At 41.0% G+C, this 27,693-nt stretch overlaps 1 protein-coding gene and 1 pseudogene across 1 annotated transcript in view; one reads left to right on the top strand and one right to left on the bottom strand.

The window, feature by feature from the left end:
* LOC112247252 overlaps nucleotides 1-9,702 on the top strand; it is a 48,287-nt pseudogene extending 38,585 nt beyond the window's left edge.
* Nucleotides 9,703-20,297: 10,595 nt separating this feature from the next.
* LOC112247251 (serine/threonine-protein phosphatase 2A catalytic subunit beta isoform) overlaps nucleotides 20,298-27,693 on the bottom strand; it is a 28,147-nt gene continuing 20,751 nt past the window's right edge. Inside the window, exons 2-7 of the mRNA XM_024415962.2 lie at nucleotides 26,923-27,132; nucleotides 26,194-26,367; nucleotides 24,262-24,351; nucleotides 23,589-23,750; nucleotides 22,687-22,805; nucleotides 20,298-21,076 (exon numbers count right to left, since the gene is read on the bottom strand). Coding sequence (XP_024271730.1) covers nucleotides 21,004-21,076; nucleotides 22,687-22,805; nucleotides 23,589-23,750; nucleotides 24,262-24,351; nucleotides 26,194-26,367; nucleotides 26,923-27,132 — 828 coding nt within the window. The 3' untranslated portion in view covers nucleotides 20,298-21,003. The remainder of the gene's footprint in view (nucleotides 21,077-22,686; nucleotides 22,806-23,588; nucleotides 23,751-24,261; nucleotides 24,352-26,193; nucleotides 26,368-26,922; nucleotides 27,133-27,693) is intronic.

Genomic DNA, 27,693 nt, shown 5'->3' with positions numbered 1-27,693 from the left:
TATATCTATCCCCTCCTTCCTTCACTCTTCCCCAGACAAGCAGCATAGCGCGGAGAGGCCATGCCCCGAGATGCAGAAGGTGAAGACGGACAAGAAGAATGCCAAGCCCATGTGTCAGATGAGTGGTGTGAAGACCACTAGCCTCTCCAACTCTAAAATACCCCGCTTTGGGGTCAAGACAGATGACAAACTGGCAACGGTGAAGGAGCATTTTGACATTATATTGACATTTAATCATTTTGCAGACGCTCTTAGCTTCTCTTAGCCTGAGCGACTTACAATCAGGGTATTCAACTAAGGTAGATAAAACAATCAGATATAGGAGCAGTCTTTTGGTGGGGCTTTTGTTTTACAGACTAAAGTCAACTATTTATCTGTTATGAACTTAGGAAAGAAATACTGTTGTGCCCTTGAGGAAGGAACTTAAAGATGCAGTCTGGGATCTTAAGCACTTACAAAATCCTAACATATTGTACAAATTGGAATTTGTAACATATCATACACATTTAATGTTGTTGTTACAATTTGGAACATATCATGTGGCTCAGTTGCTAGAGAATGGTGCTGGCAACACCAGGGTTGTGGGTTCAAATCCCCCGGGGGACTAGTATGGAAATGTTTGCACTCACTACTGTAAGTTGCTCTGGATAAGAGCATCTGCTAAATGATTGATGTAGTACACAATTGTGCACCACTTTAACCTCTAGCTACATAATGTCCTTTTGAGTTTTGCCTGGGCCTTTCTCTGGACTTTTGTACTTTTCCCAAGGTGAAGTGTAGCCTGACACGGGCCTCTTCATTGTTCTATCACTCTATTTTTATTCTAGTCATTTTCCCTCCTACAGTACTATAGTACTTTCCCTACTATAGTTCCGTTATAGTACTTTACGGCACCATCGTAGCTAGCTGGCGATGACCACCAGAGCTAACCCATGTTCTTGTGCTTATTAAACTTCTAGCACGGATCACCACTTCAGATTTAGGCCAAAATCAATCAAGTTGCTAGTGATAGGATGCCTAAAAGTGTCACCTCAGTAAATGTCCCATATAGTGATATCGACTAAATTGATTCTATTGAGATCCAGGTAATAGAATGGCTTTAATTAAAGGGTCACCTATATAATGCTACGCCACAGTGGATTGCTGATTGGCATACGGGGCATGTGGTAATACGGGAGATTGGCTGGATTCAACCAAACATGCTATGTGGTGTGAATACCCAATCCAGAAAAGTAACGAAGTAGCTGTGATGATACACCCTATATTATTAAGATGATACTGGCTTTGCGTTATTTGTCTCTTAATTGTCTGTTGTTAGACTGTGATACAGACATTGTCTTGAAACATCTTTACTTAGAATGTGATTTTGTACAGTGCAGTATGGATAAACTACAATGTTGTTTTGGTTGAATTCCAGACTATACTGGAGTTATGCATTTTTGTCATGGAAAATGTGTAATTGTGTATTAATGTATATCATTTCTCCTTATAATACACTAGATGTCAAAAGTCTGTGGATACCCTTTCAAATTTGTGGATTCGGCTATTTCAGCCAGACCCATTGCTGACAGGTGTATAAAATCAAGCACACAGCCATACAATCTCCGTAGACAAACATCGGCAGTAGAACGGCCCATACTGAAGGGCTCAGTGACTTTCAACGTGGCACCGTCATAGGATGCCACTTTTCCAACCAGTCAGTTCATCAAATTCCTTCCCTGCTAGAGCTGTACCGGTCAACTGTAAGGGCTGTTATTGTGAAGGGGAGACGTCTACGAGCAACAACTGTTCAGCCGCAAAGTGGTAGTCCACACAAGCTTACAAGATGGGATTGCCGAGTGCTGAAGGGCGTAGCATGTAAAAATAATCTGTCCTCAGTTTCAACACTCACTACCGAGTTCGTAACTGCCTCTGGAAGCAACATCAGCACAATAACTGTTCGTAGGGAGCTTCATGAAATGTGTTTCCATGGCTGAGCAGCCTCACACAAGCCTAAAATCACCATGCACAATGCCAAGCGTTGGCTGGAGTGGTGCAAAGCTCGCTTCCATTGGACTCTGGAACAGTGGAAACGCTGCACCATCTGAATTACGCTTCACATTCTGAAAGTCCGATGGACGAATCTGGGTTTGGTGGATGCCAGGAGAACCTTACCTGCCCCAATGCATAGTGTCAACTGTAAAGTTTGGAGGAGGAGGAATAATGGTCTGGGGCTGTTATTCATGTTCCGGGCTAGGCCCCTTGGTTCCAATGAAGGGAAATATTAACACTACAGCATACAATGACATTCTAGACGATTCTGTGTTTCCAACTGTGTGGCAACAGTTTGGGGCCCTGTCCTGTTTCAGCGTGACAATGCCCCTGTGCACAAAGCAAGGTCCATACAGAAATGGTTTGTTGAGATTGGTGTCGAAGAACTTGATTGGCCTGCATAGAGCCCTAACCTCAACACCATCGAACACCTTTGGGATTAATTGGAACGCTGACTGTGAGCCTACTGCTATTGTGGCTGAATGGAAGCAAGTCCCCGCAGCAATGTTCCAACATCTAGTGGAAAGCCTTCCCAGAGGAGTGGAGGCTGTTATAGCAGCAAAAGGGGGGACCAACTTCATATCAATGCCCACCATTTTGGAATGAGATGTTCGCCGAGCAGGTGTCCACATACTTTTGGCCATGTAGTGTATGTTTGGAGGAAAGTGGTGTGTCTAAAACAGGCCATGATGTCTGATTTCAGGAGCTTGAGGACATCAATAAATGGGGCCTTAATCTTTTCAAAGTCACAGAGCTTTCGGGGAACCAGCCTTTAACAGTAATGATGTAAACAATTTTTCAGGTAAGAACGTTTAAACAAATTTACTGTGTGTGTGTGTCGGAGTAGTATGTGTGAATAGCTGTCAGTTGACCCATAATTCTGACATTATGTCTCATGTTCTCTCATTTTCAGGAAAGACATTTATTTAAAACATTCAAAATACCATTAGACACCTTTATAACTTACCTGATGACTCTAGAAGACTATTACCATGGCGATGTAGCCTATCACAATAACATCCATGCTGCTGATGTCACCCAATCCACTCACGTGCTTCTGTCCACGCCTGTTCTAGAGGTAGGGGAATGTACCATCTCCGTTGCTTTATGGGGGGAAACTTTGTTGGTAGGATTTGATACTGTCAATATGGCCACCTCTAAACTTTTTTGCTTATGTTCTGTTAATAATATTGTGTTTTTAACACAGCAATTATATCTGTTTTTATATTTGTCTTGTTTAAAACTTGCTTTAAATGTAACCTGAGTTGTGTTCATTAGGGCAGGCAACAGAAAACGGTTTAAAACATTTTGCAATGGATAACAAAGATCATAGTTTCTTATTCGACAAGTCCAGGTAGTCCCTCTCTGTTCCAATCTGTTTTCTTCCCTTTTGAATGACCCTGGTTTTGATGGATTGAACTGTGAGATTGTGTTCATTGTTTTGTTGTGCTCATATAGTTGTTCCACCTCTTGTCTTCGCAGGCTGTGTTCACAGACCTGGAAATCCTTGCTGCCATCTTTGCCAGTGCTATTCATGACGTAGACCACCCAGGGGTCTCCAACCAGTTTCTCATCAGTACCAGTAAGTGGTCTTTCCCATGTTTTGCAGTTATGAGCTTTTCGACCTCACATGACATGCCGTTTTTGCCTTTTATCGCAGTGCTAAAGTAGATGGCTGTTTTAAGATGAACTTTTCTCTTCAAATCAATTTTTATTTTTCACACATATTTAGTAGATATTATTGCGGGTGTAGCGAAATGCTTGTGTTTGAGTGATTCTTTTACAAACATAGTGTGTAAAAGAATTGGATCCATTGCACTTCGGGGAATCCCCTTCATTAGACACGCAGACAGGAGGCGATGACTCCATATGAGTTCATTGTGGAGGACACAAAGAGACTTCTATCATTCCGAGAGAGAGAGTGTGAGTGAGTGAGTTGGCTGGGAGACTTGGTACTCACGGTTATAAATACATACAGTTATCTACCAATGGGAAAAACATGTAGCCTGGTCCCAGATCTGTTTGTGCTGTATAATCATCTCCTATGGACATGAACAACTTTAGCATGACAATGACCGTATAGTTGGCAAGACAGCAAAAACAGATCTGGGACCAGGCTAGAAAATATTGCCTTGCAAGACAAATGAACTCCGTTCAAACTAAATGGTATTGTAGATAGAATGAAGGGTACATTGATTCATATTGAAACCGGATTCATTGTCTTAGTATAAGATTATACAATGTTGGGATTGGACTGTCTGTTCTCTAGGCTGATTGACTGGGAGCGGATTTTGATCCTGACCAGTTACGCAATCCTGATATGACATAACATATGTTAGCCTAGCCACCATGGCAACAAATTAATTGGACCCATCCTTTGGAATCTGTGTGTGCGTGCGTGCGTCCATGTGAGCTTGCGTGAACACGCGTGTGTATGTACGTGCCTGTGTGTGTGATTTTATGTGTGTGACTGCGCGCCTGCGTATGTGCAATAGATAGAGATATATATTTGACTTGTCTCTGTCAAATGAGGTAGGGGTTACTCAGAGTAGTAGGCATTGTGTGTTGTGTCTGAGAGTGCGCGCTTGTGCGTGTGTGTGTAGTAAAAGTGTCCCAATATGTTTCTTTGACTACTTGATTCACTTTATTCAATATGCAACGTGCATGATTGTGGCAAAGAGAGGGAGTGAGATATCAAATCAAATCTACAGACACACACACACTCGCAAAAAGGGACGTGCTTCTCTAGAAATACCTAATGAATATTACCCTGAAGTATGTTACTCTAATATTCAAAATGATGTCCGAAAAACTGCTTTCTAACCATGTGCTTTTATCTGTGTGTTTTCTCTCCAGACTCAGAGCTGGCCCTCCTGTACAATGACTCGTCAGTCCTGGAGAACCACCACCTGGCCGTGGGCTTCAAGCTGCTGCAGGAAGAGAACTGTGACATCTTCCAGAACCTGACCAAAAAACAGCGTCAGTCGTTCCGGAAAATGGTCATAGACATAGTGAGTGGGATGGATGGGTGGTTGGGTGGATGAACCTAGCTAGTAAAGGGATGAATTAATTAATGAGTGAGTGATACAGATATGAATATTGCAAAATATTTGTCAAATGAAAGTGAGTGAGTTCCAGTTTAGCACCCAATTCAACATGTTGTTGTTTGTCCCTGTAGGTACTAGCTACTGACATGTCCAAGCGTCCAAGCTCTTGGTGGAGACCAAGAAAGTCACCAGCTCTGGAGTGCTACTACTAGATAATTACAATGACAGGATACAGGTTGGCTGCTAACTTCACATATCTTCACCCTGCAGGCAAAACTGGTCGCAACTACGTCTTTTGTAATGTCATGGTCAGGTTGTATATTGACTGTAAAATGCTAGGGCTGTCAAACGATTAAAATTATTAATCCCGATTAATCGCATAAAATTCTGTAGTTAATCATACATTTTTTTATTTGCTCAAATTCGCTCAATAAATATTTTTCCATGTAAAAAAAGGCATTATAGGTATTTAGGGACATTCTGTATCAGAATGTTTTTAATGACATATTCACCATAAACAAGTTAAGAGTTACAAAAGTCCTGGTACTTACAATTGCTCCCAGTATGCCTACTCCCTCATACATTTTCACACACACACTAAGCTTCTGCCATTCCAAATGATTGTTCTCCCAATTACTGATTGGAACGTTGGCTATAAGAAAAAATAACTGTCTCTATGGATACAAACAACAAAGAGCATGAACCTGTCCAACAATGTCATGAATTCACCGGAACATATACCTATGACCATACACTTCAGTCGTCCTCCTATTTCTTTTTACTGAGCCAGTTGCAAAGACAAACACGCCTGTCAAACAACCTCTCACAAGGTACTGATGTGGCAGGCGTTACCTGGTACCTTCGTGCAAAGCAGGCCGGTCTTGTGTGGGCCCCTGCATGCTGTGACCACCAGTGTAGTGGACAGTCCTCCACTCAGAAGAACTCAACAAGAGGGCAGCTTTCTTCTTTGGTGGCTCGGACTCTGTTGCTTTAACAGGTCGCTGTGCTTGCCTCTTCCTAGGAAGGGATATCATCTGACCTCTCCATTACCTGAATGAGATGGCTCAAAGCAGGCAACACAACTAATCAGGAAATGACAAATTTGAGGAGACCGAACGTGACACATGGACAGACAGTGTCATTGAATACCGCTTGCACACTCTTTCCTGCTTCTAGCTGAAATAGGGTGTAATCATTAGTCCAACAGTTGCAAACCAGTGTTTCTATTGGACAAATTCAGGTATGTTTATCCCAGTTTTGTTCAGTTTGCTTCCGTTTTTCAGATTTTAAAAAATAAGAAAAAATTCAACAGAATTTTTTTCAACACCCCTGATCACACGTAAACACAGTTCACTTTCATAGTAGCCACGTTGTATTCCTTCAATGCTCTCTCCTTCTCTCACCTTGTCCCTTCTCTTGTGGACTTCAATGCACAACACATCAGCTCTGTGACCAGGCGAAAACCTTTCCAAGCCAAACCGCTACACACAGCCTACAGTTTCTCCAGTTCAGCTGTGGTTGGCATGGTGATGTTTGTTTTCTGTTGGGCCAGAGCATCTCTCAGTGGTTGTTGGTTTCTGTGGACACGCTTGACCATTTCCAGAGTGGAATTACATCTTGTTGTGAGTGACCCATTTGTAACTTGCTGTTGTCCTAGCTCTGCAGAATTTGGTGGGCTGTGTTGGAAATGCATTGTTTTCTGCATTTGACTAAGGCCTTGTCGAACCCAACATTGTGATGGACCTTTGGAGACTGTGCGCAGTGCAGGACAGGTGTTCAATAGGCAGATGTCTCGCAGCTGCAATTATGTTCCGTGCACTGTCTGTAAAAAGTGTGGTAACTTTTTTTCCAATGTTTGACTGCTTTGCTACATCCATGAAATGGTCGGCACACTTTTCAGCATAGTACCTCTCTTCTGTCTTCAATACGGCCAGAGCGTGTGAATTCCTCAATGTGGTGCGCAGTAACCCCAAGCGAGTTGTGGTTACTCACCAAAGTCCAGTGCTCTCCCATGAGAGCAACAGCTGTTGCATGTTTCAACTGCTCCGCTTTCGTAGTCCTCTCGCTTTCGTACAGCTCGTGTGTTCTTGTAACGACGGTGGCTCTCGAGGGTAACTCATAAGTTGAGTCGTTTGATGCGATCAGAATGATGTCCCTCAAGCCTTTGTCCTCCACAATGTTGTCTGGCCTGCAAACTGTAGCTATCCACTTGTCTATAGCTTGTGCTAGCTTGCTGCTCGTCGATGTGTCCATAGGCCTCCGGCGCGCACACACTTCTAGCTAAGCCTGCCATAGACGTCCTCCATTGCTACTAGTAACATTACTTGTATTGCCGGCGTCAACGGTGTGTATCGCTTCTAAATGACAATGAAGACTTGGTGTACTTTATTCAGAGAGCCATCTGGGAGGGATCTGAAATTGAATTTGCCATTTAAAAGCCCCTCACTAGCATTTTCCATCATTCAGTCATACAAGTAGCTAGCCAGTGGTTGTCAAGCTGCCGGGACTTGAATTTGAGGGGGTCAAACTAAGAACATATGTTAATTTTGTGACTACATCTTTACCTGACCCTCTCCTTCTCTCTCTTGGGGCCTGCAGAATGTTTTATGTGCCGTTGATAATGCGAGAGCTTTACAGTTGATCTTTTAATCATTGCTTCTTTTGCTGTTTTATATTTGTGAGGGCTGAAATGTGATGGTTGTTAATGTGTTTGCATAAAGGGGATTTTCTATTCTAATTCTCTCTCCAGGTACTCCAGAACATAGTGCACTGTGCAGACCTCAGTAATCCCACCAAGCCCCTGCAGCTGTACCGCCAGTGGACCGACCGCATTATGGAAGAGTTCTTCAGCCAGGGGGACAGGGAGAGGGAGAGAGGCATGGAGATCAGCCCCATGTGTGACAAACACAACACGTCTGTCCAGAAGAACCAGGTAAGTACAGTCCACACATATAGTATATACACATGTGCACAAGAGCGCCCACACACACACACAACGAAAGTCAATATCTGACCTGACAATTTATTTCAGTACAAACTCAAGCTGATACACATTTTCTCTCCAGGTGGGGTTCATCGACTACATCGTCCACCCACTGTGGGAGACCTGGGCTGACCTGGTGCACCCTGACGCCCAGGAGACTCTGGAGGACAACAGGGAGTGGTACAAGAGCACCATCGCCCAGAGCCCCTTGCCCGCCCCGAACAAATCTGACCACAGCAGTGGCTGCCTCCCTGGGGCCAAATTCCAGTTCAAGCTCACACTGGAGGAGGACAGAGACGGACACAGAGAAAGACAGCGGGAGTCAACCGGAGGAGGGGGAAGAGGAGGAGAATAGTTGTGACTCGAAAAACGCTCTGCATGCAGGACTCGGAATCCACAGAGATCCTGTTGGACGAAGAGGAGGAAGAGGGTGAAGGCCATGTACCGAGTATGGTGGAGTTGGTGGAGGGAGAGGGGAAAGGGAAAGAGAAGGGCGAGGAGGAGCAGAGAGGAGCTGATACATAGCAGCAGGCAAAACGGTGCGGGTTGCCAAACTGCGAAAGAGAGACTGTCACGTTACAATAACATCAAGGGATGAGGAGAATACTAGTAATTGCCATGATGTCAGTAACACTGAGTCATCATGAGTTCCAAAGCGCACGTTGCCCTGCTCAAGCCCAGGCCTCTCCTCACTACACTCCGACTAGATGCGATATGGGGGCACAGACCCCCCCCTCCTCGCCTCCCCTCAAGACTCCCTTCCTTTGAGCTCCACACTTTTGCACTCAAGAAAATTTGTCAACTTCATTGCCTCCATTTTTGTTTACGTTCTTGTTTGTTCGGCCTGTCGGGAGTGAGGTGTATGTCTGTCGATGCCCGGTGGATTCGAGTTCAAAGGCCAAACTCCACCTCCCACCTCTCCTCTAGCTCCTCCCACTTCCAGTCAGTGCAGGAAGTGTTCTTTGATTCCCTGACTGAGCACATGGGCAACAAATAGGATGCTTGGAAAAGTCCCAACTGTAGCATCATTGGAGGACAGACAAAGATGGGGAAAGATGGACTGCAAGGTGACCCCAGTCCACTAAAATGATCTGAAAAACCTATATTAAAACCTATATAAAAACCTATATTATAAGGAGAGACAAAGACATATGTTGTGAGATGATTTTAAAGATACGTTTTTTCCTGAAGTTCGACTTCCTTGAAAACGTACTGGTACAAAATCAGTTTTGTACGTAAAACAGATATTTTTCTAGATTGTACTTTTGCTAACAGAGAGACAGAAAGAGAAAAAGCAGAGGAAGATGTTCAATTGAGAATCTTCGTCATTTATTGCAACCATTTTGAGAAGAGGTGTGTAGCATCATAATGGGTGTGGTCTTTCCTGCAATGTGTGCTTGTCCTGAGTAGATATGACTAAGGTCTTTACACTCACTCTGCTTTTTTGTTGTCTTTTATAACTTCTCACCCAGGTATTTCAGATAGTGGTATCTTATATGAACGTGTGGTATTCTGCTTGAGAGCTTTGGGGTTATTCGTGTAACTTTACTGCAGGTTTAAATTTACCACCTGTTTTTATTTTTCAAAACAGAAAGAAGCTGGTAACTACTGACCTTTAGAATATTATAATAATTATGAATAATGTGCGTATGTCATTTGAATATGATATGTCTTGTAAAGATCCTGAGTATGATGCATGTAGCGATCAGTTCTATCCAATCAAACTCTCAGCAATATGACATATATTTATTTATCCAGGTAAGATGACTGAGCACACATTCTCATTTGCAGCAACAACCTGGGGAATAGTTACAGGGGAGAGGAGGGGGTATGAATGAGCCAATTGTAAACTGGGGATTATTGGGTGACTGTGATGGTTTGAGGTCCAGATTGGGAATTTAGCCAGGACACCGGGGTTAACACCCCTACTCTTACGATAAGTGCCATGGGATGTTTAATGACCTCAGAGAGTCAGGACACCCTTTTAACATCCCATCCGAAAGACAGCACCCTACACAGGGCAGTGTTCTGGGGGGGTTGGGATATATTTTTTTTTTAGACCAGAGTAAAGAGTGCCTCCTACTGGCCCTCCAACACCATTTCCAGCAGCATCTGGTCTCCCATCCAGGAACTGACCAGGACCAACCCTGCTTAGCTTCAGAAGCAAGCCAGCAGTGATATGCAGGGTGGTATGCTGCTGGTAATATGCAAAAAGTAAACAGCAAGGTGGGTTAATTTCCGTAACAACTAAGAGTGTTGAAGCGCTGTTTTGGTCGCGTGGCTACCACGTTGTGAATTCGTGAAGCGAACTCGTGGGGATGCGCCAATAATATGTGTGACTGTGCGAGAGCGAAGTCATGCATCTTGCTCATCGCAATATCTGTGGTGCTGCTCATGGCAATGTCATTTCGCCGACTCTATCTTTAAGGTTTATGAATAACCCCCATTGACTAGCCTCCATAAAAATGTCTAGTTCTCAACAGCATTGGGGAGTAGTGAACTGCATTTAGTTCAACTAGTAATTTAACTACAATTTGCAGTATAACTAAATTCAAATCTAGGTAGTATTTTCAGCAGTTAATTACTTTTTTGCCATGTAGCGGTGTAGCAAACTACTGGAATTACACACTACTTGTTTAGCTAAAATAAAATATATTTTACTTAACTAAAATTACTTTGAAAATGTAGTTCACTACATCCAAACTCATTTGTGAAAGATGATTGATCATATGTAAATCTAAATTGCAAGGTCAGTTCACCTTGGGTTCATGTGTTAACAGAATGTGTAATTTTGCCTATTAAACACAAAAACAATGTTTAAAGTGGGAATTGTGCAGATCTGATGACGAAAAAGAAAGGAAATTGTAGTTTACATAATTTGTAAATGTTTTAAGTCAAATCAAATTTTATTTGTCACATACACCTGGTTAGCAGATGTTAATGCGAGTGTAGCGAAATGCTTGTGCTTCTAGTTCCGACAATGCAGTAATAACCAATGAGTAATCTACTGCAAAACCTAGTTAAATTACTAAATGAATTACATATAGTTCACTATTCTCTACAACCGGTTAACATATGACCCCAAAGTGATCTATCCTTGCAATTTGTTGTCTATGAAATTTCAGATTTACATAAGTTTTCACCAAGTAGTTTGGATGAACTGAATTACTTTTTCAAAGTAACTATTTTTCTAAAAGGGTAGCTTTAGTGCAGCTTAATTATTCCATTGTGAAGTAATTGTTAGCTTGGTAAACTATATTTTCAGTGTAGCGTCACAAAGACTGGTTATCAATTATACCTGTTACACTTTAGAGTACAGTCACATGATTATATTTTTTATATTTCGTCATTTTAAAACTTAAGTACAAAGGGATTTGAGCTAATGGTTTATTTAGTGTAAAACGTAAATAATAAGGGTGTAATAATATTTATGTATATATTTACACATACATACATACATACATACATACATACATACATACATACATACATACATACAGTGCCTTCGGAAAGTATTCAGACCCCTTGACTTTTTCCACATTTTGTTAGGTTACAGCCTTATTTTAAAATGGATTAAATTGTTTTTTTCCTTAATCAACCTACACACAATAATGACAAGGCAAAAACAGGTTTTTATAACAATTTTAAAAAGGATAAATTACATTTCCATAAGTATTCAGACCCTTTACTCAGTACTTTGTTGAAGCAACTTTGGCAGCGATTACAGCCTAGAGTCTTCGTGGGTATGACGCTTGGCACACCTGTATTTGGGAGTTTCTCAATAATATTAAGGGATTACAAATCTGTGGCATAAAAACTAAAGTGTCATTGTACGCTGAGGATTCATGTTTTATTTTAAAACCACAAATATAATCTCTCCACGGCCTCATAGAGGATCAATATAATTTTGCTAACTTCTCTGGATTAAAACCAAATTAACTATATTAAGTATTGGATCACAAAAAAATGTACATTTTACATTACCGTGTAGTTTAGCAATTAATTGGTCTGATGGAGATGTGGACATACTCTGTATACAAATCCCAAAAGGAAGAAATGATCTCACTCCAATACATTTTTATTGCTACCATTGATGGAAACTACCTGTCTATTTGTGGAAAAATCTTTAGTCATATCACAGTTTACCTATTTGCTTATGATTTTTGCCTACACCTAGTGACATGCTTTTTAAATTATATGAACAAAAAAGACCTCTCACTAAAGGCATCAGTCATACAAAAGTTATACTTAAATCCAAAATGGTTCTCTAGTAAATTAGTAAGAATGTCTCACCCCATGTTCAAGAATGGCCTTTTCCCTTTATACAGACTACAACCGCTCACTTTCAGTTTTTTGAAAAGGAAATAATCTCCAAAATATCGTTATTTTTTAAACAAGCCTTAGAAAGTTGGTTGCAATTTCAGTTTAATCCACCTATAAAGACAAAACAAATAATATAACAAATATTGTGGTTGAACTCAAATATACTCACTGATTTAAAAAAACAACGTATTTTTCAAAGATTTAAAAAAAAAAAAAAGGTATAATTTTAGTGAATGATGTCATAAATAGGACTGGTGGAGTTGTCACACATGCAGCTAACACAGACATATGGAAATGTCTGTTCTACCCAAAATTACAACCAACTAATTGCAGCATTACCACAAAAATGGAAGAGGCAAGTGGAAGTGGAAAAAAGTAAGGAACTTGTATGTCGGCCCTGTATTAAAGAACATAAATGGTTAAAGAAAAGTGTGATTAATAAAAACACATACCAATCTCATTTAAGGACCAAAAAACTGACAGCTGTCAGAAGAGATTTTCGATGTACCCATTCCATGGCACATGGTTTATGAATTGACACGCAAAACACTGGATTCAAAACTTCAAATTTAACCATTTTAATTATTATACAAAATTCTTGCAACCAATAGAATGCTATATTAATGGGGGATACAATCTTCCCAGCTCTAAAGATTTTGCTGTCATTAGATGACTTATTTTGGTATTGTCCATGTGTAGCTCGTTTTTGGTCACAGGTCCAGGAATGGCTGAAGAATTGCAACATTTGCCTAGAACTAACGCTGCAGATAGCAATACTGGGTGGTTTGAAAAGTCATAGTCAATCGATCAATAATATAATAATTATTTTAGAATCTGTAGAAGCTATGAGAATAGAAAGGTTCAGTACTTTTGTCAAGCATCACAGCACAGTTGAAAAATATATGGCAAATAGAAATCCAATTTGGATGGTGTTGAGAGACAGATGGGAGGGGTTGAACGGAACTGAAAGGTGGGACTAATAACAAGATAACAAATGTAAAACATACGGGGTCTGTAAAATGTATATAGGTTCAGAAATGTTGTGAAATAGCACAGTTTCAAATAGAAATCAAACTGGACGGAAAAACAGAAAAAGAGGAAGGACTAAAAACAAACAAAATATAACTATTGTAAAATAGATTGTGTCTGTAAAATGTGTATAAGATGTATATACTGAAGGTAGAAGCCTAAGTGTTATTGTTTATTAGTTTACTCCAATTGGGGGAAGGGTTTGCAGGGAATAATAAAGGTATATTCTAAAAAAAAAGTATGTATATCTATATAGTTGTGTGTATATGTATGCATATGTGTATGTATATGGATATATATATATTTACAAAAAAAATATGGGGGATTGGAAATGATGCAGACAATTACATTGATGGAAGCAACAATCTTTCCGCAATATTAAGCTGATCTACCCCTTAAAAATTCAATATAGAATTGAACAAGGCTTTCAAAGTAAAACTCTTAAGATTTTATTCTTGGATAATGCTCAATTTCTTTACGATTTAAATGACGGATTCTTACTCTATCCTCCTTAATGCCGTATTTGGAAACGATTGTGTTGATTGAATGTTTTATTTCTTATCCAACGGGGAGTGAGCCAAACTATACCAGGGTAGTATTCACTAGGCATCAAATGAAAGAAAACTGACTGCAACAGGGAATATTAATATTACAATATAACTACATGTGTGATTGGATGTATAATATTTAATCAAAGGGTGGATATGTTAAGGGAATTTCTATCAATGATGACTAATTATGTATACATTTCAATCAGGACTGACTAATCAGAATACTATTATGTTACTGTATATGTACTAATCCGAATACTATTATGTTACTGCATATGTACTAATCAGAATACTATTATGTTGCTGTATATGTATGAGTTTTCTTTCTTGATCCCAGTACTGACTATAATGTGTGTGAAGGTGGTCAAGAGTTAGAACAATGACTGTCTGTTCCTTGGTAGAAATGAATGAACAATATCTTCAGACTGGCTAGAATGCTTATCTACACGAGAAGACCTTGGCTCGTAAATTATATTAAATTGGTAGGGAGACAGATGTGGGAAGGCTTGAGATACAGCCTTTGTACTGGAACGGAGATGGCACGGGTTGGTGCTGAAACTAATGATGTCATTTTCAGTTTATAACCTGCGGTAAACTGTATCGTGTTCAGTACTCTCGTGAATAAACTCTGTTGATTGACTTTAAGACTGGGCTCTGTCCATTATTATAGAATTAGGGTCTTACAAATCCTTATGAATTGACAGAGTGTTTAATTTTAATTGGGTATTAAAACATAGAGCAATTTAATTCCTGTAACACTACTGAAGCCCTGCTTCCAATTCATCTGATTGCATTAGCAGAAAAGGATAATTACATATTAACAAGAATTATGAGCAAAACACATGGGATCTAACCTGGAATGCTGTCTAGCAGCACCACCAACTCCTCTTTTGCCTCGGTTTCCTCCTTTAGGACCTTCTGCTGACAGAGTTGTATTGCTGGTACTATAACATATGAAGGTGAACATACATTTCATAGATTGTTTAAAATACATCAGAGTCATTTTTTTGCAAAATGATATAGAACACAATCCTGAACAATGGGTCTTCTCAACACTTAACTGATTTTCAGTTATACATGTATACCCTGACCCGGGCTGCATAGTAGAGGAGGGCATCACTGAGGGTGTCAACACGATGAGATGGTGTCATCTCTTTTGTGATCTTCCTAAAGTTTCTAAAGGTAGGTCCATAACCTCTCCATCTGTTCTCCATCAGCAAGCCCACTACCAGTCACACACCTGGTTCCATCATTGACCTGAAATGTAAAGTACAATCAGAAACCATAATGAGCATTACAATGGGTGGTGATGATTAATTAAGAGACTAGGACAAATTACAACTAGCTGTTTCTTAATACTGTTAGGGCCACTGTCTGTAATGAATTGTTTTTTAACAGAATATATTATACCTTTAAATGAGTCTTCAGCTGGCATGCAATGTCAAAGTGAAGAAACGTTGTGATGTTTGGTCCCTGCATTGCTTTCAGGTCCCCCAGCAGGAACACAGCATTTGCAAACCTGACATGAGTTCAAAATCAGTCATCGTAGCCAATGTTATATAACTAAAATACGTCAGCTACACATCTGAGGCATCAATCTATCCATCCATCCACATGTATCCATCAACATACTTCTCTCCTCTCTTCAGGTTCAGGAACTTCAGCGGATGCTCGTGCCTGCACGCCATCCCAAACACAACAGTTATGTCCAGGTTTGGATCGCAGCGGATCCCCGGCTTGAAATCCCGGGCACCCCTTTAAAATGAAGTGTATAAGCATGAGTGAAAAAAGTCACGTTCACTAAGCAATTCAAGTTTCATCTAATCTGTTCAACTTCCCCCCCTAAAAAATATGGACAGAATAGTTCAATGCTAGAGTCGCATCACCAAGGATAAATGGCTTCTCCTGATTTCAATCCAACCATTTAACTTCTCCAACATTAGCCCAGCTGATGGTTATACACACACACACGCCACACAGAATAGGGCTAGCGATACTAACTGATTGTGAGATACATCCAATTCTTCAAAATCCAGTATACCTCAGTTGGCGTATCTGATGCTGCACCTACAAAGCAGTCGACTTTGTCACAAAATAACCACCCAGCATGTTCGGGACACTCAATGCTGGTCCCAGACAATCTTTTTTCTAGGAAGTCCAAATAGGGCATCACCTGCAATAATTTGATGACAGTTTTCCTTTAAAACAATAATGCAAATCATTAATTATACAAAATTATTAGGGATACAGGGAATGGACATTTGCAAGGGGATTACTTAAACCCTTGTGCTCTTTGGGAAACATAGATCATTCATGCTGTAGTTTCGTCGTGAATGCATCTGTAATTGGTATTATCCACTAAGCAGATGATTGGTCCACAAAGCTTTACAAGAGACCCGTTATTTAGCGTGTTGTGGATCCAGACAGGCCTTCATGGCAACCGTAGTGGCCTGGGTGGGAAAGCCACTCACAAAACTTTGCCCTGTCTGGCAGACCCCCCTCAGCTCCCAGATGTGCCCTGGACACCATATGTGAATTGATTGCCCCCCATCTGTCTTCAGAGTTCGTTCTGTTAGGTGACCTAAACTGGGATACGTTTAACACCCAGGCCGCCCAACAATCTAAGCTAGATGCCCTCAGTCTCACACAAATAATTAAGGAACCAACCAGGCACAACCCTAAATCCGTAAACATGGGCACCCTCATAGATATTATCCTGACCAACTTGTCCTCCAAATACAACTCTGCTGTTTTCAATCAGGATCTCAAACGACCACATCTCATCACTATCAAACTCTCCCCAAAACACTTCTGCGAGCAGGCCTTTCTAATCGACCTGGCCCGGGTATCCTGGAAGGATATTGACCTCACCCCGTCAGTTGAGGATGCCTGGTTGTTCTTTAAAAGTAATTTCCTCACCATCTTAAATAAGCATGCCCCTTTCTAAAAATATAGAACTAAGAACAGATATAGCCCTTGGTTCACTCCAGACCAGACTGCCCTCGACCAGCACAAAAACATCCTGTGGCGGACTGCACTAGCATCAAATAGTCCCCGCGATATGCAACTTTTCAGGGAAGTCAGGAACCAACACACACAGTCAGTTAGGAAAACTAAGGCTAGCTTTGTCAAACAAAATTTGAATCATGCAGCTCTCTCCAAAAAGTTCTGGAACACTGTACAGTCCATGGAGAATAAAAGCACCTCCTCCCAGCTGCCCACTGCACTGAGGCTAGGAAACACTATCACCACCAAGAAATCCATTATAATCGAGAATTTCAATAAGCATTTCTCTACGGCTGGCCATGCTTTCCTCCTGGCTACCCCAACCCAGGCCAACAGCTCCGCACCCGTCTCAGCTACTTGCCCAAGCCTCCCCAGCTTCTCCTTCACCCAAATCCATATAGCAGATGTTCTGAAAGAGCTGCAAAACTTGAACCTGTACAAATCAGCTGGCCTAGACTATCTGGACCCTCTCTTTCTAAAATGATCCGCCGCCATTGTTGCAACCCCTATTACTAGTCTGTTCAACTTCTCTTTCGTATCATCCGAGATTCCTAAAGACTGGAAAGCTGCCGCGGTCATCCCCCTCTTCAAAGAGTGAGACACTCTAGACCCAAATTGCTACAGACCTATATCGATCCTGCCCTGCTATTCTAAAATCTTTGAAAGCCACGGTAACAAACAGATCAATGACCATTTCGAATCCCACCGTACCTTCTCCGCTGTGCAATCCGGTTTTCGAGTTGGTCATGGGTGCACCTCAGCCACGCTCAAGGTATGAGACGATATTATAACCGCCATCGATAAAAGACAGTGCTGTGCAACCATCTTCATCGACATGGCCAAGGCTTTCGACACTGTCAATCACCGTATTCTTATCGGCAGACTCAACAGCCTTGGTTTCTCCAATGATTGGTTCACCAACTACTTCTCAGATAGAGTTCAGTGTGTCAAATCGTTGGGCCTGTTGTCCGGACCTCTGGCAGTCTCTGGGGGTACCACAGGGTTACATTTTCGGGCCGACTCTTTTCTCTGTATATATCAATGATGTCGCTCTTGCTGCGGGTGATTCCTTGATCCACCTCTACGTAAACGACACCATTCTGTATACATCTGGCCCCTTCTTCGGACACTGTGTTAACAAACCTCCAAACAAGCTTCAATGCCATACAACACTCCTTCCGTGGCCTCCAGCTGCTCTTAAATGCTAGTAAAACTAAATGCATGCTCTTTAACTGATCACTGCCCGCACCCGCCCGCCTCACTAACTTTAAGCATCAGCTATCTGTGCAGCTTACCGATCGCTGCAGCTGAAAGTTTGCTGGGCCAAAGTGCCTAAAGTTGCAGAATCAGTTATGTCAATTATTATTATTATTTTTACCTTTATTTAACTCGGCAGGTCAGTTAAGAACAAATTCTTATTTTCAATGACAGCCTAGGAACAATGGGTTAACTGCATGTTCAGGGGCAGAACGACAGATTTGTACCTTGTCAGCTCGTGGATTCAATCTTGCAACCTTGCAGTTACTAGTCCAATGCTCTAACTACTAAGCTACACTGAGCCTTGGATACAGCTAGTATTGCACCAAATGCACATCACTCATTCGCTTACAGCCAGTTGTGATCCAAAGTCCCACCCCCAAACTTTTCTCATTGGATCTATACGAATCACATAGATCACCTATTTTGGATTCGAAACTGAGAATTTCACCTAAAGGTGACTAGCTTGCATCCCTGAATAATAAAAATAAAAATAAATTGCAAATATTGTACAATCCAGGTGTGCAAACCTCTTAGACTTACCCACAAATACTGTAATCGCTGCCAAAGGTGATTCTATACTGAACAAAAATATAAATGCAACATGCAACAATTTAAAAGATTTTACTGTGTTAGAAGGAAATCATTGAAAAAAAATAATTAGGCCCTAATCCATGGATATCAGATGACTGGGAATACAGATATACAGTGGGGCAAAAATGTATTTAGTCAGCCACCAATTGTGCAAGTTCTCCCACTTAAAAAGATGAGAGAGGCCTGTAATTTTCATCATAGGTACACTTCAACTATGACAGACAAAATGAGAAAAAGAAATCCAGAAAATCACATTGTAGGATTTTTTATGAATTTATTTGCAAATTATGGTGGAAAATAAGTATTTGGTTACAGACACCTTAAAAAAAGGTAGGGGCGTGGATCAGAAAACCAGTTAGTATCTGGTGTGACCACCATTTGCCACATGAAGCATGACACATCTCCGTCGCATAGAGTTGATCAGGCCGGTTGGACGTACTGCCAAATTCTCTAAAACGACGTTCGAGGCGGCTCATGGTAGAGAAATGAACATTTGATTAATTTACAATAGCTCTGGTGCACATTAATGAAGTCTGCATGCCAATTACATGCTCCCTCAAATCTTATATCTGTAGCATTGTGTTGTGACAAAATGTACATTTTAGAGTGGCCTTGTATTGTCCCCATCACAAGGTGTACCTGTGTAATGATCATGCTGTTTAATCAGCTTCTTGATATGCCACACCTGTTAGATGGGTGGATTATCTTGGCAAAGGAGAAATGCTCACTAACAGGGATGTAAACAAATTTGTGGACACGATTTGAGCATATGGAACATTTCTTGGATCTTTTATTTCAGCTCATGAAACATGGGACCAACACTTTACATGTTGAGTTTATATTTTTGTTCAGTATATAAACCTGTTAAATAAATCCATATTGCCAGGATTTTACAGCTTAATGTCAGGACAGTCTACAACCCTAGTGTCAGTGGTGTAAAGTACTTAAGTAAAAATATTTGAAAGTATTAGTCATTTTCTGGGGCTACTTTACTTTTAATATTTTTGCCAACTTTAACCTCACTACATTCCAAAATAAAATGTACTTTTTACTCCATACATTTTCACTGACACCCAAAAGTACTAGTTACAATTTGAATGCTTAGCAGTACAGGAAAAAGGTCCAATTCACACTTATCAAGAGAACGTCCATGGTCATCCATACTGCCTCTGATCTGGTGCTCACTAAACATAAATGCTTCGTTTGAGTGTTGGTGTGCCCTTGGCTGTCAAAAAAAGTAATTAAAAAGTCAATTGTGCCATTTGGTTTGCTAAATATAAGGAATTTTATGTATAGCATTTACTTTAAACTTTTACTCAAGTATAACAATTGAGTACTTTTTCCACCTCTGCCTAGTGTACTCTTGCCAATGCTCAAACAGTGGTTCCCAAGCTTTATTAAAACATTTTGCTACACAGATTTACTGTATGAGTGGACCATTTTGATTGAAAATATCCCTGGGAGTCAGCGATTTGGTGTCATTTACAATTAAAAGTACTTTATTAGTTCAAATGCATCAGAGGCAATCATTTCATGACAAATATACAGAAGAAAATAAACAGGTAGATTAGCCCAAGGGGAAGAGTAGGAAGAAGTTTGGTGAAGAAGAGTGGGCTGGGGATGTAAGCTTGTGCATCTGTATAAAATACCGTTATTCACATTCCAGGCATTGCCAATGGAAAATGTATCATTGTCCAGTGATATTTGGGTGGGGAAAGTAAGCAAGTTATCACATTTTTTGTGCAGAGCAATGTACAGTTGCCCCCCCCCGTTGGAAATCATGGCCAACCGGGTAATCAGGAGAGATCAGCCAATCGTGAAGAAAATCGACCACTTCAAAATAGAGATTGCCTCAATGGCAGTGCCTGTGCGCTCAGACGCAATAATGGGAAATACTGTATATAGGGATGCTTTCTCTCTGTGTGTAGAGCCCATGAACAAAATAACATTACGATCAATATTATACAGCAGGCAACTACAGTAAAGGCTCAAACGGAACACTGTGTTGCATTACTGAGACACAGGGCAATTTGTATTATGTACTAAATGCTTATATGGCACATTTTGGTCCATGTCAGTGCTTTCATATTTTAACAGGTCATATGCACACAGGTTTTGGGGGTTTGTTGCTTGCTGTAGCGGTCTTGCAGTCTTCTTCCTCCACCACCAGGCCAGTGGGTGTTTATAAGAAGTAGTCGGGGGTACGGCGGGTGACATGGGGCTCCCCGCGTCGAGGTGCAGGGTCAAACTGAAGGCTGGAGGAGGACGGGAAATACAACATTAGGATGACTCCAATGAAGACCATTACAGAACAATTACAATCAATTACAATAATGCCGGCATTTTTACCCATCTACCAATAGGTGCCCTTCTTTGCGAGGCATTGGAAAACCTCCCTGGTCTTTGTGGTTGAATCTGTGTTTGAAATTCAATGCTCGACAAAGGGACCTTACAGATAATTGTATGTGTGGGGTACAAAGATGAGGTAGTCATTCAAAAATGATGTTACACACTATTATTGCACACAGTGAGTCCATGCAACTTAAGCAACATTTGTTTTACTCTGGAACTTATTTAGGCTTGCCATAACAAAAGGGGTTGAATACTTGCCTCAAGACATTTCAGCATTTCATTTGTAATTACATTTGTACAAATTTCAAAACACCTAATTCCACTTTGACATTACGGGGTATTGTGTGACAATACCAGTGACAAAAAAATCTCAAATGAATCCATTCTACATTCAGGCTGTAACAACAATATCTGGAAAAAGTCCAGGGGTGTGAATCATTTCTGAAGGCACTGTATATATTTTTTATTTATAATATAATCACTGAGAACTAAAAATCACCAAAATAAATGCTACACAGCTGAGAAACAACAACTATGAATTCAGCAGCATTGATAGTCATGTTTGTGCATTGATTGTTATGTGCATTGATAGCAAAAGAACACAGCATTCATGGAAAAATGCATCAAACTTTGGAAAATTAGCACAAATCAAACAGACTTATTGCGGATACAGGACTATGCGTGTAGACGTACTGCAAATAAAAATAATGTAGTGTCACAAATACTGTTGCATTAAACAACAAATGTATCCACTCTGGTCTTGGCACGTGCACTATAGCAAACAGCTGGCAGATACAGTGCAGGTACCTGGACGAGATTATTAAGGACAATATGTATGTCAAACGGCAGCCATGCATTGATAAATAAACATCACCAGAATAAGAAAGGTGCATCAAGCTCCCCACCATGCACTTTCACCACTCTGTGCAGTTCATTATCATTTATTTAATCTGTGGCCTAATAAACTGCATGCTTTCCCGAGTCGCAGTGGGAGGACCACACAACATATCACGTTGACTTCAATATGATGGTTATTATACCAATATTTGCGCATAAAATGCATTTCCACCGCCATTTCTCACTTTATACATTTTACAGACACAAAAATGCCGCCCTGACGTTACTCATCCATGAATGTATATATTCTTATTCCATTCCTTTACTAGATTTGTGTGCATTAGGTATTTGTTGTGGAATTGTTAGATATTACCTGTTAGATATTGCTGCACTGTTGTTACTAGAAGCACAAGCATTTCACTACACTCACAATAACATCTGCTAACCATGTGAATGTGACCAATAAAATTTGATTTGAAAAGATCCCGTGTCGAACCAACAAATTGTCTGTCGACATTTATACAATTGTACCAGCATATCCTGTTTCCATCAGTCTGGTAGTGACTCTAATGCATCAGGTAATTAATCTGTATGAACTGGTTGGATGGAAACCTGGTTATAAACACTCATCTGAGTTCACCTGTCCTTAGAGCCTCAGAACCTCAATGTCACTTACAAAGAGTATTTAAGAGTATCGTCCAGTTCCATGATGGCAGCTTGGTTGCCACAGCGATAGCAGTAGTTTGGTGCACTGAAGATGGTGACAACGTTTCGGTCATGACACCAGTTGTAGCCCTGGAAAACAAAAATCAGCATCACCATAAAAAGTTAAGTGAACCTTAAATTGCTTATTCTAATCATTAGTTAGATCTTTCTGAGGGAATATGCCATGTATGTATTTTAGGTACTTAAACCCTTCACTTACAAGAAGTAGTTATATGTATACAGTACACAGCTTAATTCCCAACTCTACATTCTGGCCCTGGAATTCTGAGCCAGGTGAACTCCCAGGATGCGTCCCAAATAGCAATCTATTCCACTCAGCAAATGTTCAAAAACAGTGCACTACGTGCGGGATAGGGTTCCATTTTGGGCACAAGCCGCCAGCTCCTCCCTCAAAGCCGGTAGTGGATAATACTATAAATGAAAACGGCGTACACAAGACTCCTGAATTTTTTATCCATGTTAAACAGCTAACATTTGCACAGTAGCTTCCAGCTGAAACATCTACAAAGACATGGAGGGCAAGCTAACTCAAGTGTGTGTAGGCTACATCTGCTCTTACCGCGATATCTGTTCATTTTGACATCTCAAATTCAATTCCCCCTGAGCAGTCTTAACAGACCTTCAGGTTCCATGTACAGAACGGAAGTACTACAATATTTGACTTGAAACATTTTGAAAAATTGTCCTTTCTTCCATGGGAGAATTCAAATTCTAAACCATCTACAGAAGCATTTTACTCCCAGAATCACTGTAATTGCTACATGCTTTGATACTAAAACTACACCAACCAAGTATATAAAGACACTGAGCATAAACATTAACTGACTAAACTAAAAGCATAACTGGGGTTACCTCCATGACAAGTTGGTGGGCACGGGACACAAGGGTAAGACCGTTGGCATGGTTGAAGGTTTCCGAGATGTCCTGCCCAAAGGTGTAGCCAGCACCTCGGGGGGAGATGCCCCAGCCCCCACGGTCATCTGGGTCTGACCACAGCAGGTCACACATGGGCCCCTGAAATACACACACACACGAAAAGCAGCCCTCAATAAATTGCCGCACAGGGATTCTGACCTTATGGAGGACGGCTTGAACACAGAGATCATATTAAATATGTAATGGGCAGTAGGATTGCAAAGGAGAGAAATAATCCTAATATTTGTCATAAAACTGCAGCCATCAATGACAGTGATGCATTGGAACCTGAATAGCCTAAGCCTCGAAAAGAGACCAGGGCCATGTTCATTACGGCACGACGTAGCAAAACAGACAGAAAATAAAAAGGACTATTTCACCGTGTACAAGTCCAGTTAAGGTCTCCCTATTGTACTCCATTTGGTGCCTACTGAACACAACCTGGGGCTTAGCTCGAACACTGCGGTAGGTCAACACCACCACACCATGCAGTCGACCTCATACCATCTGACAGCCCCTCTCGGTGCTGACAGCTAGCTAGTATCCTACCCCCACTGTCTGCGTGGTTGACAGGGCTGACTAATTAGGTCCTCTGTCAGACAACACTGACCTCGTGTGGAACTTCCTGCAGGCGATCCAGTGCCCGGATGTGATCCAGTGTGTCTATGGAGGGGGAGAGGCCACCGTGCAGGCAGAAGATCTACAGCATAGGACGAAAGAATAGACGTGATTTACCTTTACGTGAGACAAGTCACTTTGGATAAGAGGGTTGTTCCCTACATGTAAATCACAAACATAATTAGGAAGGCTTCCTTTGAACTTATGCATAACATTCAATGTATATCCCAAATTGCACCCTATTATGTACAGTTGAAGTCGGAAGTTTACATGCACCTTAGCCAAATACATTAAAACTCAGTTTTCCTGACATTTAATCCTAGTAAACATTCCCTGTCTTAGGTCAGTTAGATTCACCACTTTATTTTAAGAATGTGAAATGTCAGAATAATAGCAGAGAGAAGGATTTATTTCAGGTTTATTTCTTTCGTCACATTCCCATTGGGTCAGAAGTTTACATGCACTCAATTAGTATTTGGTAGCATTGCATTTAAATTGTTTAACTTGGGTCAAACATTTCAGGTAGCCTTCCACAAGCTTCCCACAATACGTTGGGTGAATTTTGGCCCATTCCTCCTGACAGAGCTGGTGTAACTGATTCAGGTTTGTAGGCCTCCTTGCTCGCACACACATCGTCAGTTCTGCCCACAAATTTTCTATAGGATTGAGGTCAGGGATTTGTGATGGCCACTCCAATACCTTGAGTTGGTTGTCCTTAAGCCATTTTGCCACAACTTTGGAAGTATGCTTGGGGTCATCATCCATTTTGATGCCATCTATTTTCCTAAGTGCACAAGTACCTCCTGACGCAAAGCACCCCCACAACATGATGCTGCCACCCCTGTGCTTCACAATTGGATGGTGTTCTTTGGCTTGCAAGCAGCCCCCTTTTTCCTCCAAACATAACGATGGTCATTATGGCCAAACATGTTTGTTTCATCAGACCAGAGGACATTTCTCCAAAAAGTGCGATCTTTGTCCCCATGTGCAGTTGCAAATCATAGTCTGGCTTTTCTATGGCGGTTTTGGAGCAGTGGCTTCTTCCTTGCTGAGTGGCATTTCAGGTTATATCGATATAGGACTCATTTTACTGTGGATATAGATACTTTTGTACCCGTTTCCTCCAGCATCTTCACAAGGTCTTTTGCTGTTTTTCTGGGATTGATTTGCACTTTTCGCACCAAAGTACGTTCGTCGCTAGGAGACGGAACTTGTCTCCTTCCTGAGCGGTATGACGGCTGCGTGGTCCCATGGTGTTTATACTTGGGTACTATTATTTATACAGATGAACGTGGTACGTTCAGGCATTTGGAAATTGCTCCCAAGGATGAACCAGACTTGTGGAGGTCTATTTTATTTCTGAGGTCTCGGCTGATTTTTGGGGATTTTTCCCATGTCAAGCAAAGAGGCACTGAGTTTGAACGTAGGTCTTGAAATACATCGACAGGTAAACCTCCAATTGACTCAAATGATGTCAATTAGCCTATCAGAAGCTTCTAAAGCCATGACATCCTTTTCTGGAATATTCCAAGCTGTTTAAAGGTTCAGTCAATTTAGTGTATGTAAACTTCTGACCCACTGGAATTGTGATAGCGAATTATAAAGTGAAATAATCTGTCTGTAAACAAATGTTTGAAAAATTACTGGTGTCATGCACAAAGTTGATGTCCTAACCGACTTGCCAAAACTATAGTTTGTTAACAAGAAATTTGTGGAGCGGTTGACAAAACAAGTTTTCATGACAACCTACAAGTATGTAAACTTCTGACTACTTTTGACCACAGCACTATGGACCCTGGTGAAAATCAGACCCTGGTCAAAAGTAGTGCACTATAAAGGAAAAAGGGTGCCATTTGGGATGCACATAATGACATAAAATAACATTGTCTTTGACAATAATAATAACTTTATGCACTTGTGTTACCTGTTCGTCGACAAGGGCCGTCAGGGGGAGATAGTCGAAGAGGTCTGTGAAGTATTTCCACACGTTGGCATTGCCGTACTTCCTCAAGCACTCGTCGTAGAAGCCATACACCTGGGTGATCTGTCTGCTCTCGTGGTTCCCCCGCAGTATCGTGATGCGCTTTGGGTAACGGACCTGCGGAGCAAGAGAGAGTTTAGCTCCAAAAGCTCTAGGCCTAAAAAACTTGAGTAAAGGCATTTTTCATTACAAAGAATGTGACAGCAGCACGGTGCCACCATGTGAAAACTAAACCGCATCGTAATCAAAACCATTTACAATTATGCACTCTCCACCGCATTCGGAAAAACACACTTTTTTTCTACCAGTCTATATTTCGGAGGTGGAGGGGCAGGTAGCCTACATGCACTGGCAAAGATTTTTAACTGGCAGATAGAAACTTATTTGAGTGACTGAGTGAGGGCTTTGTATAGGCGCTTTGTTGCGCTTTTTTGTGTGACTGAAAAAAATGCCTGGAACGTAAAATAACATTATTAAGTGGTTCCCATGTGGAAAAAAATAAAAATCGCACTTTCGCCCCTGGTTGTTTCAGTTCCTCTAAAAAATTGTAATTTTCCGGTTTTTGGTCCTGTTCACTGAACCAGTTCCAACCCCTGGCAGCAAGACAGACTTTATACTAGAAACTGAAATACTGTGGTTTCAGCCCACTCATCAAGTTCAGAGTTCACTTGCCTTTAGTGCGACAAGCAGCGAGACTGTTTCCACCGAGTAGTAGCCTCGGTCTACGTAGTCCCCCATGAATAGGTAGTTGGTGTCGGGCGATTTACCCCCGATTCTGAAAAGCTCCATGAGGTCATGGAACTGGCCGTGCACATCTCCGCACACCGTGACAGGACAGCGCACCTCCTGCACGTTGGACTCCTTGGTCAGGATCTCTTTAGCCTGAAGAGGGGAACAAAAAGTGGATTACAGAAAACATCAGTGACTGGTGTATACAAATGTAAACATTTATTCAAGAGGGTGAATGAAAGGCTGCAAGACAAGTAACCCGACAGAGGGTTCCCCCGCTTCTTGCTCTTAGGAAACTTTGCAGTATTTTGGTTTATTAATGTATTTTTATTTCTTACATTACTAACGACATCCAAGATGACAGCAGTCAGACGTCCTTTGTCCTCGTCTTATATATTATACAGTGGGGAGAACAAGTATTTGATACACTGCCGATTTTCCTACTTACAAAGCATGTAGAGGTCTGTAATTTTTTATCATAGTTACACTTCAACTGTGAGAGATGGAATCTAAAACAAAAATCCAGAAAATCACATTGTATGATTTTTAAGAAATTAATTAGCATTTTATATGCAATGAAGGCTGCTCCATTATCACCATGGAGACAATGCAAGTTTGTCCAAAAATGAACAGACAAATTACTGAAGAGGGAGCCAGAGATTAATATACCCTAACCAGAAGAAGAAGATTTGACACTCTTCCTCCCACTGCCTA

The sequence above is a fragment of the Oncorhynchus tshawytscha genome, linkage group LG33 (assembly GCF_018296145.1).
Source record: "Oncorhynchus tshawytscha isolate Ot180627B linkage group LG33, Otsh_v2.0, whole genome shotgun sequence".
NCBI classification, from domain to species: Eukaryota; Metazoa; Chordata; class Actinopteri; order Salmoniformes; family Salmonidae; genus Oncorhynchus; species Oncorhynchus tshawytscha.
The sequence above is the reverse complement of the archived record's forward strand: the minus strand, read 5'-3'. Positions and strand labels throughout refer to the sequence as shown.